General features: G+C 40.5%; 1 protein-coding gene and 1 non-coding gene across 4 annotated transcripts in view; one reads left to right on the top strand and one right to left on the bottom strand.

The window, feature by feature from the left end:
- Positions 1-24,077, top strand: part of SATB2 (SATB homeobox 2) — a 194,886-nt gene that overhangs the window by 127,326 nt on the left and 43,483 nt on the right. For all 3 annotated transcript variants that reach the window (XM_066345909.1, XM_066345910.1, XM_066345908.1), the window contains 2 exons: positions 6,986-7,198; positions 12,645-12,800. In XM_066345909.1, coding sequence (XP_066202006.1) covers positions 6,986-7,198; positions 12,645-12,800 — 369 coding nt within the window. The remainder of the gene's footprint in view (positions 1-6,985; positions 7,199-12,644; positions 12,801-24,077) is intronic.
- TRNAV-GAC (transfer RNA valine (anticodon GAC)) lies at positions 22,275-22,350 on the bottom strand. The gene has a single exon. It is a non-coding gene; the product is annotated as a tRNA-Val (tRNA).

The following is a 24,077-nucleotide window of genomic DNA, read 5'->3' as shown; positions in this document are numbered from 1 at the left end:
GTACAGTAATTCCCTTCAGATGCTCAATTCTCTCCACCCCCATCCTACAAAAATGCTACATGCATAGGCTGTCTTTCCTAATAAAGAAATATTATAATAAAAGAGAGGTTTTATTAAACTAATGCAATAACAACATTTTCTTTGAGGATTTAACACATCATTTTTAATAATAAAAATCAAATTGTCATTGTTGTGCCCTGTATACCTTTTATTCAAATCAGCCTAAATACTCTGGCTTCGTGGCTAAGCAGTGCTCTGGGGGGAGGGGGGGAGGGGGGAGTATTTTTAGCATTACATAAATGAATTTCAGCAGTCAGTTTATAGTGGGTTTGTAGAATATGAATATGGGGCCCGGGGAAAGCTGTTTGTAGGCGTGAGCAGAGGGGACAATGCCCCTTACGGGCATCCAGAAGGAAACACGATTGGAGATTAGGAGAGAATCGATTTTGTAAGGACAGCTTTCAGAATGTAGGATAGCAATAGTTTCTACAGTTATGCAGCTTATTTCTCAGCTTCAAACAACTGTGCATTATCAACTAAAATTTAAGGGGTCACTTTGTATGCTGAAGCTAGGAATTTGGTGTTACCTGGTCTTCTTAGGAGGACACTGTTTTTGGGCTCTTATGTCAGCTGGAACCAAAAATTTGGCAATTGTTTGAAAATTAAGGCTAACAACCATGCAAAAGGGGTGGCGAAATGTGGGGGGACTTTTGGAGGGACTTTCTCTTTTGTGTGTGTTTTAAGGGATGTGTGTGATAGGTCATGTTCAGAGACAGGATGCAGGGTTGCCCCATGTGAGTGCCAAGGACCCTTCCACCTTTGACCCTGTGTAATTTTAATCTATAAATACGGGGTCTTTTTGTCTTTTAACTTTGCTGATCGGTTATGTCATCATTTGTTAAAATCAATATATAATTATGAACTAAAACAGTATATTGTCAGACTCACTACTATATAGCAAATGTTTCAACTCATGCATCCTTAAACAGATGTAACTTGGTTTCTGAAGAGGACATCATTAAATAGCTATAACCTTTTTCATACACCTAACGATTAATAATTAAAATATGCTATGAGGGGATAGGGCTTATTTTCTCTAAAATACCCAGTCTAAATATGTCTAAAGGAGTGTCAAGCATACATTTTTACTTTTAGCACAGCAATCACATAAACTATCTTTGGAATTTACATGACATTCTAATCTCCCTTTGTTTAGATTAGAAGCCAATACTTTCAAAGTAGTTGCTTTATATGATAAATGAGTGTTTTGAGGAGTTGAGTTACTTTAAAGGTATATGTTATAATACATATGTGAACACTGCAAGTTACACTTTATACTTATACAGTGAGACTTCAACTGCCACAAACAAATACAGTTTACGGAAATGAAAACAGTCTCTGGCTAGTTTGAGGATTTTTCCAAAAAGCACTGGGGTTTGGCTGGGCCAGTTTCCTCAGTACACACCTGGTGTATATCACTTTAAAAAATAAATTATGCCTCATTAAATTACAATTAAATAGAATCATGATCATTTGTTTTTCTGGAAGGAAGATGTTTTGCATATTGAAAGCCTAATTTGTTGCAGGTGACAAAAAGGCTGAACAGATTATCTAATATCACTTCATTTGGGGGGTAATGTTTGCTAGTTAGTTCGTGTACACTCCAGTAGTTCAGAATTATATTAATGTGTTTTGTATTATTTTCTCTTCAAAATGTCTCCTACCACTTTATCAGTTTTTGTCCTTTTTTTTTTTTAAAGCTTTTAATGAAACAGAAACTTCTCTTGGTATTCTGGATTACTTATGCTGTTTCTTTTTCTTCAAATATTCTAATACCGCCTAGTTCCCCCTCTCCCCCGCCCCCTTTGCTTGGTCTCATCATTATCTCTATATCCATGTACTGTGTATATTTCAAATCCCAGCCAAGTGCCACCTCTTCCAAGACATTTTCCCTGAGTCCTGTAGTTGGCAATCCTTTCCCCCTCGTTTGAACTGAGATGGCAGTTCTAGCTGAAATTTATGGCACTTGTCATGTTTAACATTGTGCTTCTCTAAACCATCATAGAGTCAACTGCTTGGCAGCGGAATCTAGATCTTAATTAATCTTTTCATTCCTTTCTGAGCTTTGTATCAAGTTGTAAATAAGAAATGAATTAATAGACTAATCTGTCATTCTTTGGTGATAGGGATATTGGATTTGGGGTTCTCTAGACAATCAGTGGGAGATATCACCTAATCCTTGAGAATTCCCAAAGATGTGAGAGCTATTCAGAACAGGTATCTGTTCAAATTGATTCGGTAATGACCTTCACTGTTGCTGTCAGCCCCGGAGTGGCCTGGGGGAGTCGGAGGGTCTCAAGCACAGTGTTCCTAAAAGCTGGTCCAAGTTTGGGTTCTCTCACTGCTGTCTGAAGGGATTAAGGGCCCATCAAAGGCACTTTCTCACTTGTCCCAAACAACGTCTCAAGGGCTATCGCAGAAACCTAGAAGTAAATTTTATAAAGCCATTTATGGTCATGTTTTCCAAACATTTCTGACTATCAGCATGTATTTGCACACTAATAACTTGGGGCAAACTATGTGAATTGTTGAAGAAACATGGACATTATAGTCATTTAAATAAGAAAGCTCATCAATAGAAATTTCAAATTTAAGACATTATTATAAGGTCATTTAATTTGTTACAAATAAATATTATTTAAAATACTAGAAATAATAAGTACACAAAAATTTTTTTTTAATTTTCAAAATTAGCCTGCATGTTTTGTCTGTGGAGATAACCTATATTAGGAACCAAGCTCGAGGACATTATATTAGCACCTGTTTTGCATTTTGAATTGTTTTGCTTTTGTTGAATTTTCTGCCAACCCCTTACATTCCTTGCTGGGGCTGGAAATAACATGAAACTCACAAAGTCTCCCCTTAGAAGGCTAGGGAGAAAACCAAGGGCAGGTTCTTCTCCCCAGCTCCCACCGGCTTTCAGCAACATGCAGCCCTAGAGCCAGGTGAGCATGGTGCCTCTCTGCTCCATGCCGATGGTCGTTCTACTCCTTTTCCGGCAGTGTTTCCTGGCCTTACGTAACCTCCGCTCCCACTGAGGGGGGAGTTGTTTTCATCTCTCCCTCAGGAAGGCTCTGTTGCCCACGATGAGGAAAATACTTAATGACCACTTTATTCAATACTTGCAGTATGTTTTTAATATGATTACTGATATGAAAGTTTAATAAGCAATATCCTGGTTAATTTATTAATTTTCCTCAATTTTCACATTTTCAATATTCCTGGCCCTTCTATTCATAAAAGTACTTTTTTTTTTCCAGTGCCCAGGTGCTGTACCACATTCTCTGCATCTCAGGCTGCGTGATGGAAATGTCCCAGTGACATCTCCTGCCTGGATGCTTGGTAATTAAAATGCCAGACAATAGAGGGGCAAGGGCTTTAGACATTTTTATGTGTGATAAATTATTAATTATGTTCTATTCAAGACACTTTCAATATAATAAACATTTACTTATCTTGATAATCAGATGGGCCAATTCATGGTGTATGTAAGTTATGCCATAGATTTTTCTTCTTTACGATGATTATCTACTAACTAAATAAACTCCTTTACCATTTATGAGCCTGCAGAATTAGGACTCTATTTTTTAAAATCCCAGTTTAAATATTTAAAAAGCTTATAACCAAAATGAAAAAGGCTCAACAAAACAACTAAAAACTTCTTACGCCTACCCATTAGCTACTTGTTATTGTGAATATCTGAGGTGATAATAATCTGCTTTGGGACCGTAGCTACGCAGATGAGACTTTAAGTAAATAATTTAAAACAGTGTTCTCATTCTTTGGGGCAGTTCGTGGAGGTGCACTGGCCACCTTGTTGGTTTGAGACTTTATCTTCAATTAGGTAAATGAACAGAAGCAGCAGTATACTGTATTCCACCAGCCTTCTAAAATATGTACAAATATTGTGTCTCGTTCACTTCTAAGTGACGCCAATGGGCAGTCATTTACAAGAATGGTTCGTCTTGATTTTTCTCAGAGAAGGATTTACTTCTCTATGAGGTTGTCCAACATATAAAAAATGCAGAGGAAGGAACACCACATTTTTAATGTGGGAATAAAAAAAGTATATCAAGCAACAAAACAAAAAATAATCTGTGCTTCAGAGTGACTTTTTAAATTGATGCAGAATGCACAATTTCAGGCCTGGTCTATTAGGACACGAGTTTTGGTAATTTTGCTATCTTGTGTGCAAATTCTTAGCCATATTGTACTCTACAATCTGTGAAAATAATTTCACAGAAATTTATAAACTTTGCTCTTGAGATATCTTAAGTATAAATGTAAGTAGCCTAAAGAATATATCTGTATGTAGACCCTAAAACTCCTCCAAGTTGATAACCTAAGATATATTAAAATATTAAAATTACTTATGAGAGAAAAGGAGGAGGAGAAGGAGTCCACCTTATCCTTTGTTTGCAGAGTTCATCATTAATGAATCCTCAGAAAATAACAATTTTAGTGTCTTTTGGTGTTGGAGATTAGTATTGATTTTAAATTGACTTCCTTCTTGGAGATTTTCATCTCAGAAACAAATTTATTATTAATATTGTGGTTGCTTAGTGCAAGTGGAAGTAGAATAACTTAAGGAAGAACTGACTTAATTTTAGAAAAAGAATCGGTACTTAGACTGTATGACATTTTCTGGAAGACAAATGTGTCACTTGTTGGTTGTAAAAGCACGACAAGAAGTCTGAATTTTCTTGGAATTGTTTTCCCGGGAGGGCATTTTTACGTACACAGCCTCCCATGTCCTTTCCTTGGGCGGGCATGCACACAGTCACCCTGGTTAACCTTTTTTCTGGCTTCATTGTATGGCAGATTTTATTCTCATCATAAAGACATCTGTAATCAAAGTAACACGACACCCAAGTTGCAGAACTATGAGATGACATACAGTTTGTAGGTTCCTTACAGTAAAATTGCCTTACATGATGTTTTAAATGGTGACTACCTTTGGGGAGTACTGATAACTCTAGGATGCACATTTATATAAGTGACATTTGCTTCACTGTTTTATAATGCATTACAGTGGTAGTGGTACCTTGAGATACAAACAGACCAACATACGATTTTTTTAAGATACAAGCTGCGACTCAGTCCGTATTTTTGTTCGAGATCCAAGCGAAATTCCGAGATATGAGTCGTGATTTGGGAAGCTGCCACTAGTTGGCGCATTGGCCCACGGGTCTAGTATCAGCAGTTTGATATGTGTTGACTGACTTATGAGCTCGGTTACAGAATGAATTAAATTCATATCTCAAGGTACCACTGTATTTATTTTCAAAGATCGCCTAACTTACCCTAAAGATTCCTGGCCAATCAAGAGATGGTATATTCCTCTTGCACCAAACGCTTCTTATAATTAAATCATATATTACAAATCTGAAAGTGTTTCCTTTGCATGAATATTCCCTTCAGTGGAAATGCCCTTGGCACCTACTTTTAAAGATTTGGGGGTTGCCCATCTGTTCTAAGACACAGAGGTTAACATCTCAAGCTCTTCCTGGGAGATGATCCCAGGCCCTGGTCTCATACTGTCCTGAGAACAGATGTTAGCTGGGAATGTAAAGCAGTGTCTCTGTGCTAATCTAAGAGGTGTGCAGAGTGGAAATGGACCTGCTTTTGCCCAAAGTACTACAGTGTTCCAACTTTGTTGTCCAGCCTCTTTCTTACATTCATACTACTTATCTCTACTTGTCAACTTTTTCATTTTGTGTGTGTGTGTTGAATTCTGTGATTAGAGCATATAAAAACACTAATTTTCCATTTAAGGCAGCGGTTCTCAACCTGCCATCGGTTTCCAATAGCTTTAGGCGACCCTTGTGTTTTGGTTGTTCGACCCCCGCCAGGGTCGCGACCCACAGGTTGAGAACCGCTGATTTAAGGCTTTCTGTTTGGATAAGTCACACATTCAGAAGGTTTCTCAGTCTACCATGATACTCTCCAGCGTGTGCTCTGGTCCCTCACCGGATGTGACCACATTTACATTTATTAATTTATTAACTTTTTTAGAGAGGAGAGACAGAGAGAGAGAGACAGAGAGAGACAGAGACAGAGAGAGAGAAGGTAGGAGCAGGAAGCATCAACACTCATATGTGCCTTGACCAGGCAAGCCCAGGGTTTTGAACTGGCGACCTCAGTGTTCCAGGTCGACGCTTCATCACTGCGCCACACAGGTCAGGCCCCACATTTCCATTCCTTTAATGGTGGGATTAGAGCTTCCTCCTTGAGGGCATTTCATAAAAATGTTTCGGTGCTCTTTGGTGCATAAGCAAGGATACCTATTATGTGTGGGGATTGAGAAGCTATCAGAGGATGAACACAAGTTGTAGCCATTTGCTTTCTCTCTCTCTTTTTCTTTTTTGCTGTAAGAAACATCTATATTGAAAACAGTGGCCGGTCACATAGAAATTCAGCCAAACTTTTTTTTCAAGTCGATGTAAATCTCCCATGCTGTTTAAATGTCGGAACTAAATTTACCAAACTTGGCAGATTTTTAAAGCTGAGCAGGACTGCCAAGTGTTCCCAATTTCAAGCAGAGAGTTCTAACAGTTCCTGAAATACTTGTAGGAGGCACCTGGTGGTAATTGCAGCTTCACAATTCTTTCCCCAGCTCCTACCTTGCTAGCTGGCATCTCTGTACACTAGTGATTATTACAGTGATGATAAAGTGTCAGTACAGAACGATCTAAAATAAGCCACAGCCCCTGGAAGGCAAGCACATTCCCACAAAACCTTCCTGTTGGAGAACTCTTGGGAATTAGACTGAGGTTCTTGACGTCACAGCCAGCTGTTACACCACACAGATAAAGGGGATGAGGGGCGGAAGACGGAAAGCACACACACACACACACACACACACACACACACACACACCTGCAGCTATGACTCGGCCAATTTTTTTTTTCTTCCGTTTAACCAGGGATTGTTGTCCGAGATTCTCCGTAAGGAAGAGGACCCTCGGACAGCCTCTCAATCTCTTTTGGTAAACTTGAGGGCCATGCAGAATTTCCTCAATCTTCCGGAAGTGGAGCGGGATCGCATATACCAGGACGAGAGAGAACGGAGCATGAACCCCAATGTGAGCATGGTCTCGTCGGCCTCGAGCAGCCCCAGCTCCTCCCGAACCCCTCAGGTGAGATATGTGCTCCAGTGACATTGCACTCTTTGCCTTGGAAGCATCTTGCCTTCACTGATACTGTGTTTCCCCTCGAAAACTAAGAGACATAATTCAAGGATTTCTTAATCCACTGAACATGTTGGTCAGAGGATATGAAGCTCTGATCATATAAAATTGGTTGTCCTTTACTATATCATATGTCATCTTTGTCCCTTCAGGGACAGAAAATACAATTCTCCCACACATTGCAGGAGAGCAGGAGCAGGTGGAAGGAGGCTATAGATGTCTACATACAACTGCTTAGTCATCAAAGAAGGAGTTAGGGCAGGGGTCCCCAAACTACAGCCCATGGGCCGCATGCGGCCCCCTGAGGCCATTTATCTGGCCCCCGCCGCACTTCCGGAAGGGGCATCTCTTTCATTGGTGGTCAGTGAGAGGAGCACATTGACCATCTCATTAGCCAAAAGCGGGCCCATAGTTCCCATTGAAATACTGGTCAGTTTGTTGATTTAAATTTACTTGTTCTTTATTTTAAATATTGTATTTGTTCCCATTTTGTTTTTTTTTACTTTAAAATAAGATATGTGCAATGTGCATAGGGATTTGTTCATAGTTTTTTTTAAAGTCCTGCCCTCCAACAGTCTGAGGGACAGTGAACTGGCCCCCTGTGTAAAAAGTTTGGGGACCCCTGAATTAAGGGATTTGTGTTGCAGGTGAGCTTGCATAGCAAGCATACTGCGCTTCCTTAAATTGTATCTTTATTTGGATGGGGGTGAGGTAGTTGTGGGCAGGAGACAGAGAAGTAGTCCAAGCTCTGCTTTACGCAATCTGAAAGAGACAGCGGGGGAGGAACCTGTGTGTGAAGGAAGCGCGCCTGCGCAACGGCCCGACAGAATGGTTCAGTCAGTGACCCCTTGGAAAGCGGCAGTGGAAAGGTAAACCTTCATTATTTTGCTTCCTATGGCGAGCTCCCCCAGGACTACATGACTTAGTGTTCCATCCGTCCTTTCTCTACAATTTAAACACGTTGTGTCAGCTCCTTCTGCAAATGTATACATCTAGTAATGCTGTCAGAGATCCTACCTGAAGGGTCAAAGGCGCAAGTCAGTTGAGAGTGATTTTCAGTTCAGATCCGAGCCCACTTACTTCTAACCTGCTACTGTCTGTTTCCCTTCAATGTTAGCTACCACTAGATTTATGATACAGCCAATTTCATTTTACTATTGCTAGGATAGAGGAGAGTTTCCTCTGAGTGTAGTTCTTAAAACATGTAACAGACTCACATTTGTACAAATCAGAAAAATGGGTACTTTGAAACCAAAGGAGTTTTTTGCTTAGATACTATAGTTTTGTTTTTCTTATGTGTTTATTTTCTGGTAAGTTCCAAGGAACTGATTAAGCATGGAAGCAAAATTTTATTCTAGTAGAAATATTTGAGCTTTTTCAGATACATACTTTTTTTTTTTAAACATCTTAACTTTTTATAATTTTGCACTCTGCAATAGATTTTTAATTGAAGATCATTTTCTATCATGCACTGCCAATTTGGGATACTTACACTTTAATATTTAGTGAATTATGAGTTTTAATTGCTGTTAAAACAAAAATAAGTCTCTTGACTGCTTACTTTGGACAAGTGTAACCAAGCTTTTATATAGGATATATTTTTTTCAATTCTGGGGCATACATATTAGGCTGTTGAGTTGGGTGAGCTGTTAATGTGCACTAATATTTACATCTATTAAATTTGCCAATATTTTTGCCACTTTTGAAGTTCATTAAGTCATTATAGGAGAGCCCAGCCATACTTCATGGCTATTTAACCAGACAATGCTGAGAAAGTCACTTCTGCGTCTTAGAAAATCACACAGTTCTGTATGGTTGGTTTTCTGCTCCTTCATAATATTTTTCTAGCAAGATATCTTAGGCATCTTTTCAAAGACCTGATAGCCTTCAGAGCTAGATCAACTTCTAAGGCCACACAGGGTATTTTGCTTTTTTTCAATAGCACAAAATTCTATTCAAAAAATTTCTAGATACAGGTGCCCTTTATAACAGGAAAATTAACTATTTAATTTCACAGTTTTGTGATTTATGAAAATAAGTATAAAATGTTTTTCTCAAAATATTTTTGAGAATACAGCCATGGCACTGGTATTCTATACATTCTCTGAGACATTCTGGTTTTTTTTTTTCTTCTGTTGATTAAGCATTTAAAAAGGGGAAATTATTAAGGTTGTTTAAAACACTTCACGATTACCTACTTACTCAAAATTCCTTACAGACCTATCTCAATGGTAAATATGCAGAGCTGAGTAAAGCTTCCATGTGAGAACACATGTTAGAGGACAGGCCCACTGAGCTAGCCTTTCAGTTGGGGTCAGCCATCCAGGGCACAGAGGAGGCCTCACACAGGTGCATGGGGATTATTTCTCAGAGCCCATCAGCACTTTATTATTGGTTTAAAACAAATTGAAGAAATTTCAAATGAAAACTCCAGGGTCTCTTCTCATAACCCTTCAATTAGCCGGTATTCCTTGATGTACTTAATAATAATGAAACAACAATACAAGGGTAAGAACGATAAGTTATCAGGCACTTACTCTGGATCAGGTCTCAGGAGCATCCGTGTGAGTTGGGTCTTCTCCACTTGCTCTGGGATCCCCATCTTAGAGATGAGGAAGCTGAAGTTTAAACTGATTAAATGCCTTGTATACGGCCACATGGATCAGGGGTAAAACTAGGATTTTTTTTTTTTTTTTTTGTATTTTTCTGAAGCTGGAAACGGGGAGAGACAGTCAGACAGACTCCCGCATGCGCCCGACCGGGATCCACCCGGCACGCCCACCAGGGGTGACACTCTGCCCACCAGGGGGCGATGCTCTGCCCCTCCGGGGCATCGCTTTGCTGCGACCAGAGCCACTCTAGCGCCTGGGGCAGAAGCCAAGGAGCCATCCCCAGCGCCCGGGCCATCTTTGCTCCAATGGAACCTTGGCTGCGGGAGGGGAAGAGAGAGACAGAGAGGAAGGAGGGGGGGGGGGAGTGGAGAAGCAAATGGGTGCTTCTCCTATATGCCCTGGCTGGGAATCGAACCCGGGTCCCCCGCACGCCAGGCCGACGCTCTACTGCTGAGCCAACCGGCCAGGGCAAAACTAGGATTTGAACTCTGGTTATTCTAATGTCAAAGCCTGGGATCCTAATCATATTTTAGCACCTTGAGGGCTTTCATTTTTAGCCCCCAGGTTCCAGAGAAGTTTGGATCAGTCAAGTAAGGTGAGGCAGTCACTGAGGCTAATAAGGAACCTGAGTTGAGAAAGGCAGAAATAATATGCTAAAAGGTACATGCAACAGGAAAACTACTGTGGATTAACCAGAAATTTTGAAAAGAAAAAAAGAGTTTCTTGAAAGAAAGAGAAAAAAAAAGGACAGACAATTGGATTGTTACCGGAAGACTCCAAACATGAGGGCGAGCAAGTACCTGTGAGAAGAGCATCGGGGTCAGCTGGAGATGGTGGAGGCCGATGAGCACAGGGGTTCTGAGCCCACGCTTTGGAGCCTGAAAGACTTGAGTTCAGACCATGGTTGTCTCACTTGCTGTTGCCTGTCTTCCAGCAAGTTAAATCTTCTCTTTTATTATCAATTGTCTTCCTCTGTAAAATGAAAATAATAATAATAATGTCTAACTCATTGTGTTCTTAAAAGAATTAAATGAGATAACAAAAAGTAAAGCTCTTTCTGGAGTGCCAGGCACACAAATGTGTGGCGTACTTTCTTCTTCTTTTCTGTAGTAATTAAAAAGTAGCAGGAGACAGGGAGGCCAAAGGAGAGTGGAAGTCCCAGAGTGCTCCTAGGAGTTTGGCCTTCGTGGAAACTCGGGACCCGATGTTGGCTTTAGGACGGCGTTGCGAGTGACCCCAGTGCCCACGCCACATGCCCCTTCTTTCCTGCGAACCCGCGTGCGCTCAGTCCACAGGGACAGCTCAGGGCACCGCGTGTGCTCAGTCCACAGGGACAGCTCGGGGCACCGCGTGTGCTCAGTCCACAGGGACAGCTCGGGGCACCGCGTGTGCTCAGTCCACAGGGACAGCTCGGGGCACCGCGTGCGCTCAGTCCACAGGGACAGCTCGGGGCACCGCGTGTGCTCAGTCCACAGGGACAGCTCGGGGCACCGCGTGTGCTCAGTCCACTCAGTCCACAGGGACAGCTCAGGGCACCGCGTGTGCTCAGTCCACAGGGACAGCTCGGGGCACCGCGTGCGCTCGGTCCACAGGGACAGCTCGGGGCACCGCGTGCGCTCGGTCCACAGGGACAGCTCGGGGCACCGCGTGCGCTCGGTCCACAGGGACAGCTCGGGGCACCGCGTGTGCTCAGTCCACTCAGTCCACAGGGACAGCTCAGGGCACCGCGTGTGCTCAGTCCACAGGGACAGCTCAGGGCAGCACCGCGTGTGCTCAGTCCACAGGGACAGCTCGGGGCACCCACAGAGGGGCAGTGGTGATTTGAGGACTACTCTCCGGGTTTGGGATTAAGGTTGAGTGGGATAAGAGGGAGAAAAATCTACTTTCGACCAAATCAGCTGGCCATGCTCGTGAACCCAAGGACGGGGGCAGATTCCTGCTGTCGGGAGTTCTCAGAGAGCCACCAGCCCCCCTCTTTACTCACCAGAGCAAGTGCTCTGGAGCTCTTTTGGATCAAGTAGCTCCAAACGTTTTAGGGTTATTCTAATCCACAGAAATACAGACGTTTTCTCTGTTGTCCTTCATTTGTCTCTGAAGCTGATGGGAAATCATTCAATTAAAACGAGCACGGCAGAATACATAAAACTACAATATGAGTTTAAGAAAATGAAAATGCCTCATCAAAGGCATTCTGAAGCCTAGTTTTATGAAATGAAATTTTGTTTTATTTCCACTGATTTCCTAGGTGAAATTAGGTGACTGTCTGGGTAGCATAATGATGATAATGATGGGAAACTTGACATACTCAAATGACATACGTGAAGCTTTAATAAAGAATGAGAGAGACTCAAGGGAGTGCATTAAATTGAGTAATAATTTATTATTTAGAGACCTATGCACATTTACTCATTTTTTCTGGAAGAATTGGCTCTTCCAAGGTGTGCTGGTTTTAGAAAGACAAGGGTAGCTGCGTGTGTGTGTGTTCTGCATGCTCACTTGGTAGTTGGGTGATGGCTTTCAGGTACAGAGCAGCCCTCCTACCTGTGAGCTGTAGGATTCTGTGAGGGCAGGAACAGGGTTTACAGGACTGCGCCTGTCCTATAGGAATGCATTGCAATTATTTCCAATCACAATTAACCTGATTAGAATAATGGACAGGAAGTGTCCCTCTGTAGCTAATGCAGTTTGGCATCAGCTGACTGAAATCCTTTGATAATTTCTGCACAGATGGCTGGGCTGAATGCAGCACTTTTTAAATTATTATTTTCATGGTCTCTTGGTAGGCCAAAACCTCGACACCGACAACAGACCTCCCCATTAAGGTGGACGGCGCCAATGTCAACATCACAGCTGCCATTTATGACGAGATCCAACAGGAGATGAAAAGGGCCAAGGTGTCTCAAGCCCTGTTTGCCAAGGTGGCTGCAAATAAAAGTCAGGTGAGTGGTTTTTAAAAGAGCAAAAGCGAGAGCTGGAAGTAGACTGTTCTCCTCCCACCAATAAAAATACATCTGTTCTTATAATAATAATAACAATAATAATCCCTGGGGAACCTGTCATGTTCGGAGTTTTTCTTTACAGTTTGCTTTTATTCTCACTGGAGTTCAAAATAGAGATGAAGTCAAAACCCAGATTTTTGTCTTTAAAAGAATTAAAAAAAAATTTAAAAAAAGAATCAGCATTGAACGGTTTCTAATTCTAAACACTACTATGTATTCTTTTTCCTCTCTCTTGAAAAATAAAATTTGGGGCGGTGTTATTTGAGCAGAACTTGGTATGTGTAGAACAGCGTCTTTCCGAGACCACATTTAGCCAGGACTCATTGCCTCTCTTGTTCCCACCAGGGGAATGACCGACTTTGTAATAATAATTGCTTTCCCCCAGCCCCAGAGACACCTTGTGATGTCAGGTGTTTCTTTTATGTGTAGAATACAGTTGTTTTTCCAGGAGAAAACACACGCAGGGGAGCCCAGAGTGAGCACTAAAATCTTCAACAGAAACACAGAGATGCTTATCCACTGCAGTTTTCCAGAGCGCGGGGATGGTGGGGGATGGGTGCTCCAGGGAAAAGGTAGACAGATGCTCGGGGGTTTTTTTCTTTTCTTTTTTTAAAATTTCTGAAAACAGCAACAGTTGATGGGATCGACTCTCCATTTCAATTCCTTTAAAGGGACAACTAGAACCCTATCCTAGAACGGATTAATTGAAGTGTCTGTCTATCCCTGAGATGAACAGTTACCCCGTGCGTGGTGAAGGAAACAAAAGTTTGTTGAAGCATAATTTTGAGGGTCTTTTGAGTCTGAGCTTGATTTCCTTTGCGGTCTTTCATGACAAATGTTTTCATCCCTAAGTACGTGAAGTGGTAAAATGGTCCACCATTTCTCTCCCTAACAGGTCCTCTGTTGTATACCATAAAGAAAGGAAGTGACTGAGTGTTGTGTTTCTCTTAAGCAAGCAGGTTTTTTCAGATGTTGATAAAGGGGTAGGGGTGGAATATCTAGGAACTTGGAAGAGGATGGAAATATTTGTTTCCCTTTTCGATTTTAATGTAGTAATCTTTCCATACTATTCTCATTATCTCTCATCAATGAAATTCTTGAAATCCAGTTTGCTAAGATTTGACGTCCAACCATAGTATGAAATAACATGAAAAGAAAATACCACGGAGCCTTCCTAAACTGTTAAATGCATAAAATCCCATGTACCACATGGCAAAATATAATGAGAGTTGGAGCTGTTAAACGAATAAAGCTGTTAAATGCATAATGCCACTTGGCAAAACTACTGTGCATTTAATGGTTTTCCACTGTGTAATAAAGGACATATGTGGTAAATGTGCAGTGAGTATAAAAGCTACACAATTGATTTTGCAAACCTGCCCCTTAGTTGTGACTTGATGTAAATATCAAAGTTTCACTCAGTCCTTTTCTTAATAAGAAGCTTTCAAGAAAAACTGAAGACCACAGTCTGAGAACTTGATTCAAAATGTCTGTAATCTTCCTATTGACTTGGCACCACGGCTTCTGGAAATAGTGATGCCTTCAGCCTCCAAAAATAATTCAGGTGGCTGATTGAAAGCTGTGTTTGCCAGTTGGCCCAAACTTAGCTCTCCCAATTTTTGATGCCTCCTGAAGAACTCAGGAGCCCTGGTTTTGTAGAATCTGGAGGAAAGTGCAGTTCTGGGGAGTAACGTGCTAAAGGATGAGATTCAGCCTAAGTGGGGATAAGGTGCTTTGAAGTTTTTTCATTTTTTCTTTGGGACAATGGTCTCATTCTCACTTATGAATGAGGAACCTTATTGGGAAAAGCTGACTCAGTTGGAAAGTCGGGGGCTGAGATTTTTTAAAATGGTAATTTAACTTAAGACATTTACTCCAATTTGTAAGTGCTAGCTTTGCTTCATAAAAATCATGATTAGTAAAATGAATTGCATGATTTGGTCTTTTGCATGTGTTTGGGGCAAATCCATAAGGTGTATATCCCCGATGAATATCGGGACTTTGGCCAAAGCACTGAGCCTCTCCCGGCTGCTGTGGGAAGTGGTCACACTGTCTTCCTTGGTTGCAGGATTGAGAGAAGAAAGAGTTTCCCCTCCTCATTCACATTCCCTTTCCTCCCTTTATTATGTTTCTATGGAGAAGTATTAAGTTCTTGGAGTGACTGAGAAGGCAGGTGAATAGTGAGATCTCTCTATTCTCTCTTGGATGTAAAATCAGAAGAACCTTTAATTTGAAACTCTTGTGAAATGCAGTAGGCTTAGAACCTCAAAGGCCAAGTTCAAATATACATCATGACCCCTCCCCTTCCATTTTAAATGTCTTTTAAAATGGAAATAAACCCTCCACTAAATCTTATTCACTCCTTGGTATCAACTGCTGTCATCAACCATTAAGAGTAATTTTTAACACTGTGTGTGAGGCAAGGTTTGCAAGAGAAGTAGGAAAACGGAAGGAAAATTTTAGAGAAAAATTTAGAAATTTTTTTAGAGGGACAAAATGGTCCTTGAGGGCTGTAAGTGTCGAGGTACACAATGGGAGAAGGGGTTCACAAAAGGCAGTGAAAGAGGGGCAAACTTTTCCAGTGTTGCCTATGATCCTGTTGGTGGAAATACATTACTGGAAAGTGTGTGTGATTCCTTAGTGTGTGGGTATGTCAGGATGCTTTTGTAGGGTCGTAGATTACCTCTTCCTCCAGATCAGCTCCAGCTGCTTTGTCCAGCCTGTCATCCAGATCCATTGACTGTCTCTTATCTGACTCTTGCCCCTTTCTTCATGGGAGAAGAGTCAGAGAAGGAGAAGCAGAAGAAATAAATAAGAGGGAAAGGGGAAGGTATGCAATTTAGGATTAATTTTAGGGGCGAGTGTGAGTGAATTCTGAGGGTTATCTCCATTTTCTTTCTGCAGAATATTCAGATTGTTGGTCTCCATGGGATAGGGTGCACTACGATCAGTGATTTTCCTCCATGAAATGAGTGAGGTTCCTTAGTAAGAGCCATGATGTAAAGGCATATAGAACATTTTCTGTGTAACCTCACTATGATCCTTAAATGCAAAGGGCCACCAGGGACTGAAGGCCCAAGAGTGCAGTCTGAGTGGTCAGTGGAGCTCCTTGATACCTTCTTGTAACCTCCCTGTCCCTCTTGCATTCTATACGGTTGCCCCACCCCTCTCTCTTCCTTCAGTGGGTTTCCATATTAATCTTTGATTTTGCATTTATTTTTTTAAAATTTAGTTGTACATATTAAAAAAAAAAAAGCTCCATTATATGATTAAGTAATAACATCCTCACTTCAGAACATTCAGAAAATGAAGAAATATATGAATGAGAAAACATGATTCACCCATAATTCCACAATCCAGAGACAGTTACTATTAACATTTTAGAGTCCTTTCTTCTAATGTATAGGTGTATATGGTGCACATGGGTGTTTATATCCTAGTTGAAGTCATACTATACAACACAACTATAAGACAAGTTAAAACTAAAATTCTTTTCCTAAGGCCAACATTTTATGTAGGAAAATAAATTTATAGCCTAACCAGGCAGTGGCACACTGGATAGAGCGTCAGACTGGGATGCAGAGGACCCAGGTTTGAAACCCTGCGGTCACCAGCTTGAGCGCGGGCTCATCCGGCTTGAGTATGGGCTCATCACCTTGAGTGCAGGGTTGCTGGCTTGAGTATGGGATCGTAGACATGACCCCATGGTCGCTGATTTGAGCCAAGAGGTTGCTGGCTTGAAGCCTAGGGTTGCTGGCTTGAGCAAAGGGTCACTGCTCAGCTGGAGCCCTCTGGTCAAGGCACATATGAGAAAGCAATCAGTGAATAACTAAGGTGCCACAACAAAGACTAGATGCCTCTCATCTCTCTCCCTTCCTGTCTGTCCCTATCTGTCCCTCTCTCTGTCTCTTTTACACACAAAAATAGGAAAATAAATTTACAGAGTATAAAATGTTATCTTTAGTCTCATTATTAAGTTTTTTACCCTTCAGAAAATATTGTACAAGGATCAAAAGCTTGCCACTTTGCATATTTTATCTTAATATTATTAAGTTTCCTTTATGAGGATGGCTCTGTTGGGGCTGGGTCAGCTCAGGCTATTAGAAGAAGACCTTTGCCCCATCTCCCTGGTATATGTCCCTGGTATCAGAAGTGCTAGCCATTTGATGCCCCATGGACAGTGAGTTGGTGGTCTCAGTCTTAGCCTGTGATTTTGCTCTTGCGTCTTAGACTCAGCCCGGAAGGCAGACTAAAAGGAGACCTGCAGCCTTGCCTGAGCAGCTGCCCCTGGTTGCTGGGCAGGTTTCTTTGAAACAGTAAATTTGAGACCCTGTTAAGGAGGACTTTCTACACTTGTCAACAGGGGCATGTAGTCTACAATTTCAGGGCCGTCCACCAAATTCAAACAAAAAAATTATACATTTACACCATAATTACCATTTAAAAAAATATTACACCACATAATGGCTAGATTTCTTCACATTCCCAAATACCAAGCTAAGCAGGCAGTCCACACTATGATGCTTAACTGTCTGGTTGAGGCCTTCACTCTCCTCCTTTTTTCTCTCAACATAATCTTAAAGGATTAGACTCTAGTGAGATTTTATCAGCAGAAAATTCCCTCAAGATCTCAGTTTTTATGTCAACCTTGTATTGAGGAACTGGGTTCCTTTTTACTGTTCACACAATTAGTTGTGTTAAAGTTTCACACTCTAAAACTAGCTTTTAGAGGAGCCCTTCCGTAGATATCAACAGAGATTAATCACCAACTTCATATGCAGGTCATAAAATGTCAGATGCATTGACCCATCGCTAAAGGTTATGTACTTTAGCACAGTGAGGCTTTAAGCACATCTTTATGGACTGCAGAAACCTTGAGTTGCATTATTTTGCCTGTTTATGACATGGCTCCTTCAGAAACTTGCATGCAACTTTGAGGCAGATCAGACTGACATATTAAACCCACCTCCGAACACTCCCAGCCTCTGTGGAAGAGGACATTGACTTAAAGCAGGGTTCTACGTTGGAGAATGTTAGTGCCTATCAATAATTCCTACCACGTTGCTCTTAGAGTCTGCTTATCATTTTCCTTTCACCGGACCAAGACTAGGGTGAGGCAAACCAGGTCCCAGGATGTAAAATAGAAGGAGGCATGCGCTTTCAAAACCACACTCCTTAAATTTTGTGCATTAGTCGCTTGCTTGCCTCACCCTAGACCCAGCCTTGATCTTTCAAAAAATAATCATTTCTAGTTTTCAGATGTGTTTGGTTTTTGTCGCTCAGCACTTACGAGTTTTTGAGGCATCTGCATAACATAAAGTATTGTGTCATAGGTATGCTAGAATTGGGACCTGCAGTAAGGGACTAGAAATGTTTTTGTTGTTTCCTCTTTCATATTCTAGTCTAGTACATTTCATTACTATCTTTCTAATATTTAAATAGAGAAGTACAGGATTCCAGATTCACTCATTTTCTTGACAAATATGGACAGCTTTTCAGATGCATGTTCCTATGCAAGCATGTATATATGTGTGTACATATTTATATAAAGTTATGCCAAATTTCCATACTGTTCAGTAACTGCATGTATCCTATGTATCGATGGTAAGGAGAGCAACAAGATTTTATGAAATTTTTTAATTTGAACCCTCTATAACACAGGTTAGGGGGTTGATCTGAAATAAAATTTTCATTACTGTCAATTACAGATTCTATCTTTACAAACACATCCATAGAAATGTAAGAGACATGCCCAGCAACAGCTGAAAATTGGTCCCCGTGAAAATACAGTTTGGAACTTAATGTACAATTTTGAAAAAAAAAATAAAAGAAGCAGATCATTTTTACTTAACACATTCAAGGTGTAAAATAATTAACCTTGAACTGTAACCAAATGCTGAGCACAAATCTTTTTTCAGGTTTAGATGACCTCCTTGTCAGGGATTCGTTGAAGCCCTTGACAAGTCTCCCTTGTAGTTAGCCTTTTATTCATTTCAGTTTTCTTGATTAGGTTATCTTGAATCATTAGGGGGTTTATTTATTTTAATAGACATTTATTGGATTCATGAAAGAGAATTCAGTGACTAAGAAACAAGAGCTGAATATTATCTGGCTCATTTCACACTTCAGGAGAGTCTCAACCAGCTGAAGAGAAATCCTTTCACAGTTACAAAAGTTTGTTTAGGGACTTTATGTGCTTCCATTTAGAAAGCGAACTGTCTGTGATTAATAATATGAATTTCCTTTTGAGACGCTCAGAAAACATTTCCTTTTGGTTACATATGCTGACATTTTCTGTATTGAAAATGTGGGTGAGTAAATGGCCTTTTACATTTCTGTTGCAGAAAGCCTTGAGTCATTCTCCTGAAAACTGTTCATTTGCCGACTTACTCATTCATTGACGTTCCTAGAGGGGCAGAGGCTCCGGGGGGCTGTTTACTATTTGCAGATAGAATTCACACATCAGCTCTGTGTTAGACACATCAGGGGGAACAGTAATGACTGTAACAAGGCCCTACCTTCAAGGCTAGTACAGGAATAGTCATGTACTCTATCTTTCTTGTTGGAGATCAAAGCAGGCTGTGAACCTGTGCTTCTTGATGAGCAAATCCTTGCTTGTATTTGTCCTCAAATATTATAAAAACTAGGAAATTTGTCACCAACATAGAACTTTGTTAGTATTATTATTTTAAGGAAAAGACATGGGGAAGGTGAAATCATTACTAGTGTCCTGAGGTAAGAAAACTAGTACCTTGGTACACAGTGACATTTCAGTACCACGGACAGGAACCTCACTCTTCCCACTTGCTTCCTCTTCCCCATCACTTAACCTTAAGTTTTGGAGCGAAGATTCAAGCTTCTATCTGATGGACTTTAGACTCAAACACTAGCCTCTATGAAAAGACCTCACTGGTCATTTGAAAATTCTCAACCTTTTCAACCTTTGGTATTTAGTTTGGAGACTATGTTGTCACTCATTTATTGACTGCTTGAAATTTTTAAACTTTTTTTTTTTTTACTAGTGAAATAGGTTTTGCCTTTTTCATTTATTTTAATCCAGGAAGACTTTTAAATGCACATATATGAGCCAAAACACATGATTAAATTGCCTTTTGTTTTACTATTATATAATCAACATATAGTATTATATATGTTTAGGTGTACAACATGTTGATTTGATACATTTATATTTTGCAATATTATTAATAAAATAGCCTAGCTAATACCTCTATCGTGTTAAATATTTATTTTTTTTGTTTGTTTTAAGCCAGTTAAGGATAAAGTAAATAAAATGCTTCATTTGAACAACAACAACACACACAGAAAAAATGGTTAAAAAGATGAGAATAGATGTTTAAGAAGTGATATGATATAGCACTTAGGATATCTGTCATGAATTTTTGAATGAAAACTTCTGGAGGAGGAAGCTGATGCAGTGTGTGCTTTACTACCCCCCCGGTCATGTGAGTCCTTGGTGTTTTTGACTTTATCACAGTGTTTTCTCTAAGGACTTTTTGTTAAAAAGGGAGGGACAGAGGGAGGAAGGAAGGAAGAAAGAAAAGAAGAATGGAAAGGAGGAAGGAGAAAAACAAAGAAAAGTTAATTTTGTCATATAATTTAAAAGCCTTCTATAAGTCCCAGGGCCCATAGGATTAAGGTGAAATTTTTTGCATGGTATTCATTATAATCTGACCCCATCTCTATTTCTAGATAGTGGTTTAGCTTCACAAAGTTGCTTTTGATTCTCCAGATGAGATAATTTTATGAGTCTCTTTATTTGCTGATAATGTTATCTTCACTTGGAATGTGTTTCCAGTCACTTCCTCTTCCCACCTGCTGAAATCCATCTTTATCTTTCAAGGTCCATTTCATATGTAATATTCTCTATGATGACACTCCCCCACACCCCAGCTTCATTGTCATGATTACTTCCTTGCTGGTGGTTTCAGTTAGCTGTTTAAGTAAAAAGTAATAATGCAATTGAATGATACATGCCACATACCAGCACAAGGCATAGCACACAATAGATGGGTGCTCAATACAAGATGACAAACTGAATTAATGTTCTGAAAGACCTCTGTCACTGTTTGCATTAATGTACTGGGGTAAACTGGATAACCCTGCTTTCTTTCTTATATGCATGCATTGCAGAAGGGAAGATAAACCTCAGAACATTGTCGGAGTTGCTTCTGAAAGACAGTGCTCCTCTCCAACCATAACTTTTTTTATCTTAGGCTGTATGTAAAGCCAGTAGCCACAGCCGCCATCACAGCCGCCTGGCCCATGCAGGTTCGCATTTGATTTGGACAGACGGTAATGAAACAATGGAGCCAAGAACTGTTGGACCATTACCTTTAATCCTAGCTCGCACCCGGCGGGCAAGAAATACACACAGTGGGAAAACACTTCCTTTTCCATTCAGGGTTCCCAAAGCCACTGACTTATCTGAGTTTCCTAGAATCAAAGGCCCCACCAGCCTTATTCACCTCTGTTCCCCATCTCCTTCTCTCTGCACAAACTCTGCACAAACTGGCTTCTCCTTCAGCACTCTGCCATCTTGGTTGCCTCTCCTCTGCAATGCTGATGGCAGGATCTGTGCAAGTGAGGGCCCCCGGTCTGCTTCATTTTATAGTGTAGAAAATTAAAGCCTTTAAGCCAATATACAAACAAGGAAGTCTCTGATACAAAGTCACTTATCTGAGGCATAAATGGGATTCCTCATAAGAGTGCACCACCCCACATCATGCAACAGTCAAGGGTGTGGGGGAAAGCTTAGTTTTGAGAAGATCTTAGTATTTAAAAGGTGGGAAAGGCTTAGTCTTAAAACTAAGCATTAGGCTATAAGGACCTTGCAAGCTTACAGCCTGTCTCGCACACCCAATGCAAACTATAAGTGAGCAAACCTATACATCATATTTACAGACTTATTTGACCAACACTGTAAAAACATTCTTCTTCACTAGTTTTGTGCATTCTAATAATTTCTGTTCACTTTAATAATAAAATGCTCTAATGAATATTTATTGAGCAATTTTTATGTGCAAAGAACCACACTCTTTCCTGAAAGTGCTCAAATGAGGAAGAAACCATTTCTTTCCTTTTCTTTTCTTTTTTTTTTTTTTTTTTTTTTTTTTGTATTTTTCTGAAGCTGGAAACGGGGAGAGACAGTCAGACAGACTCCGCATGCACCCGACCGGGATCCACCCGGCACGCCCACCAGGGGCGACGCTCTGCCCACCAGGGGGCGTTGCTCTGCCGCGACCAGAGCCACTCTAGCGCCTGGGGCAGAGGCCAAGGAGCCATCCCCAGCGCCCGGGCCATCTTTGCTCCAATGGAGCCTTGGCTGCGGGAGGGGAAGAGAGAGACAGAGAGGAAGGAGGGGGGGTGGAGAAGCAAATGGGCGCTTCTCCTATGTGCCCTGGCCGGGAATCGAACCCGGGTCCCCCGCACGTCAGGCCGACGCTCTACCGCTGAGCCAACCGGCCAGGGCCACCATTTCTTTCCCTTTCCCACCCCTCATCAGGAGGCTGGCTCTTCTGATGGGAACACAGACATGCCTACCCATAACAATAATAATCATAAAATTGTGAAAGAGTACTAGCAAATGGGGTCATACAGGATCGAAGGACCAATTTTTACAGGAGATCAGGTAAGACCATGTTGGTTGAGCCTTGAAGTACAGCTTCTCTTTGGGGACAGAAGGTTGAGTGTGAGACACTTCAGCCAAGGAAGTAACATACTAACTGTGCTCAAACACTTGTAATTTACTCAGCCTGTTTTATCACACACAAAAAATGCTAAATTGACTATATAAATATTTATCCAATCTTTGATTAAAACTCACAGCCAGCCTGAAAGAAATCACACACAGGTGTATGCCCCACAGTTTATGTGTGCAGATAGGAGTACACCGCACATGTTTGGGGACTAAAAGTAAGTCACAGTGGCTGAAGGACAAGGTCAGGAGGACGACTGATGAGAGATGAGACCATAAAGGAAAAACAAGAGCAAATTGTGGTCCTTATTGTTTTCTCTTTTAATGTTTTTAAATTGTGCACCAGAGTTGTCTCATTAAGTAAATCATTAATGACTACTAAAAGATACTACTTTACTAAAAGATAAACTGTGGAGTTATTATTCATTTCCCAAAAGGAAATGATGATACATTTCTTCAAGTAGTAAGCATTCCTAATACATTTACAACACAATTTGCTTTGTAAATTTAGATTGACATACAACTTTTCAGGAACACATGGCTGTGTAAATAAACTATATTTTGATGGGTGTGCATGTCGCCTCACCTGCATAGGTAAAAAAGGGTGGTTAGACTTGTTTTCTCTACGGAGGGAAATATATTTGTTTAAGAGGCTTATTAGCTGGCTAAATGAGATGTTAATAGATATTATGTATTTGCTTATGCACTGAATGCCTGGGAGCTCTTTAACCATTGATTATAAGGATGCAGCCTTTAAACTTTTATTCTTTCTCTGGGTTTAGATTTTGAAGGTAAGAGTTTTAATTGTAAATTTCTTGGCATCATTATGTTAGACTCCCTGTATATTTTCCTATGTAAGTTCCAGATATTCCCAATGTTTTTTTTTATTTTGAACAAATTTTAGTCTTACAGAACATTGCAAAATAGTAGTTTCCACATATCCTTTATCTAACTTTCCCTAATGTTAACGCCTTACATCAAAAAATTTATGGTAGTGCAACAATCAAAATCAGGAAATTAACATGGTTTTAATACTATTAACTAAACTAAAAAAATCATTCTAATTTCAGTAGTTTTCCCATTAATATCCACTTTCTGTGCCAGGACTCCATCCAGAAACCACATTGTATTTTGTTATTATTGCTCCTTAGTTTTCTGTAGACTGTTTATTCCTCAGTTTTTATATTTCTTAATGATCTTGACTTTTTTGCATAGTACTGATTTGTTTTGTCCAACATCTCTCAATTGGGGTTTGTCATGATTCAGATGACTTTATGCATCTTTGGCAAGACTACCTCAAATTTTACGTTGTGTCCTTTGCAGTGCATCATATCACAGGGCTCATGGTGTTGGTGTGTCATTACTGGTAATGTTAACCTTGATCACTTGGTCAAGGTGATTTTTTCTTTGTACTTTAAAGCTATTAGTTCATCATTATCTGCTATGTCTGACAAATGACAAGGTAATAGATTGGAGAATGTGGAGACCATCTTTTATGGTTA

The sequence above is a fragment of the Saccopteryx leptura genome, chromosome 7 (assembly GCF_036850995.1).
Source record: "Saccopteryx leptura isolate mSacLep1 chromosome 7, mSacLep1_pri_phased_curated, whole genome shotgun sequence".
Classification (NCBI taxonomy): domain Eukaryota; kingdom Metazoa; phylum Chordata; class Mammalia; order Chiroptera; family Emballonuridae; genus Saccopteryx; species Saccopteryx leptura.
Note: the sequence above shows the minus strand (reverse complement) of the source record. Positions and strands in the feature narration are given on the sequence as shown.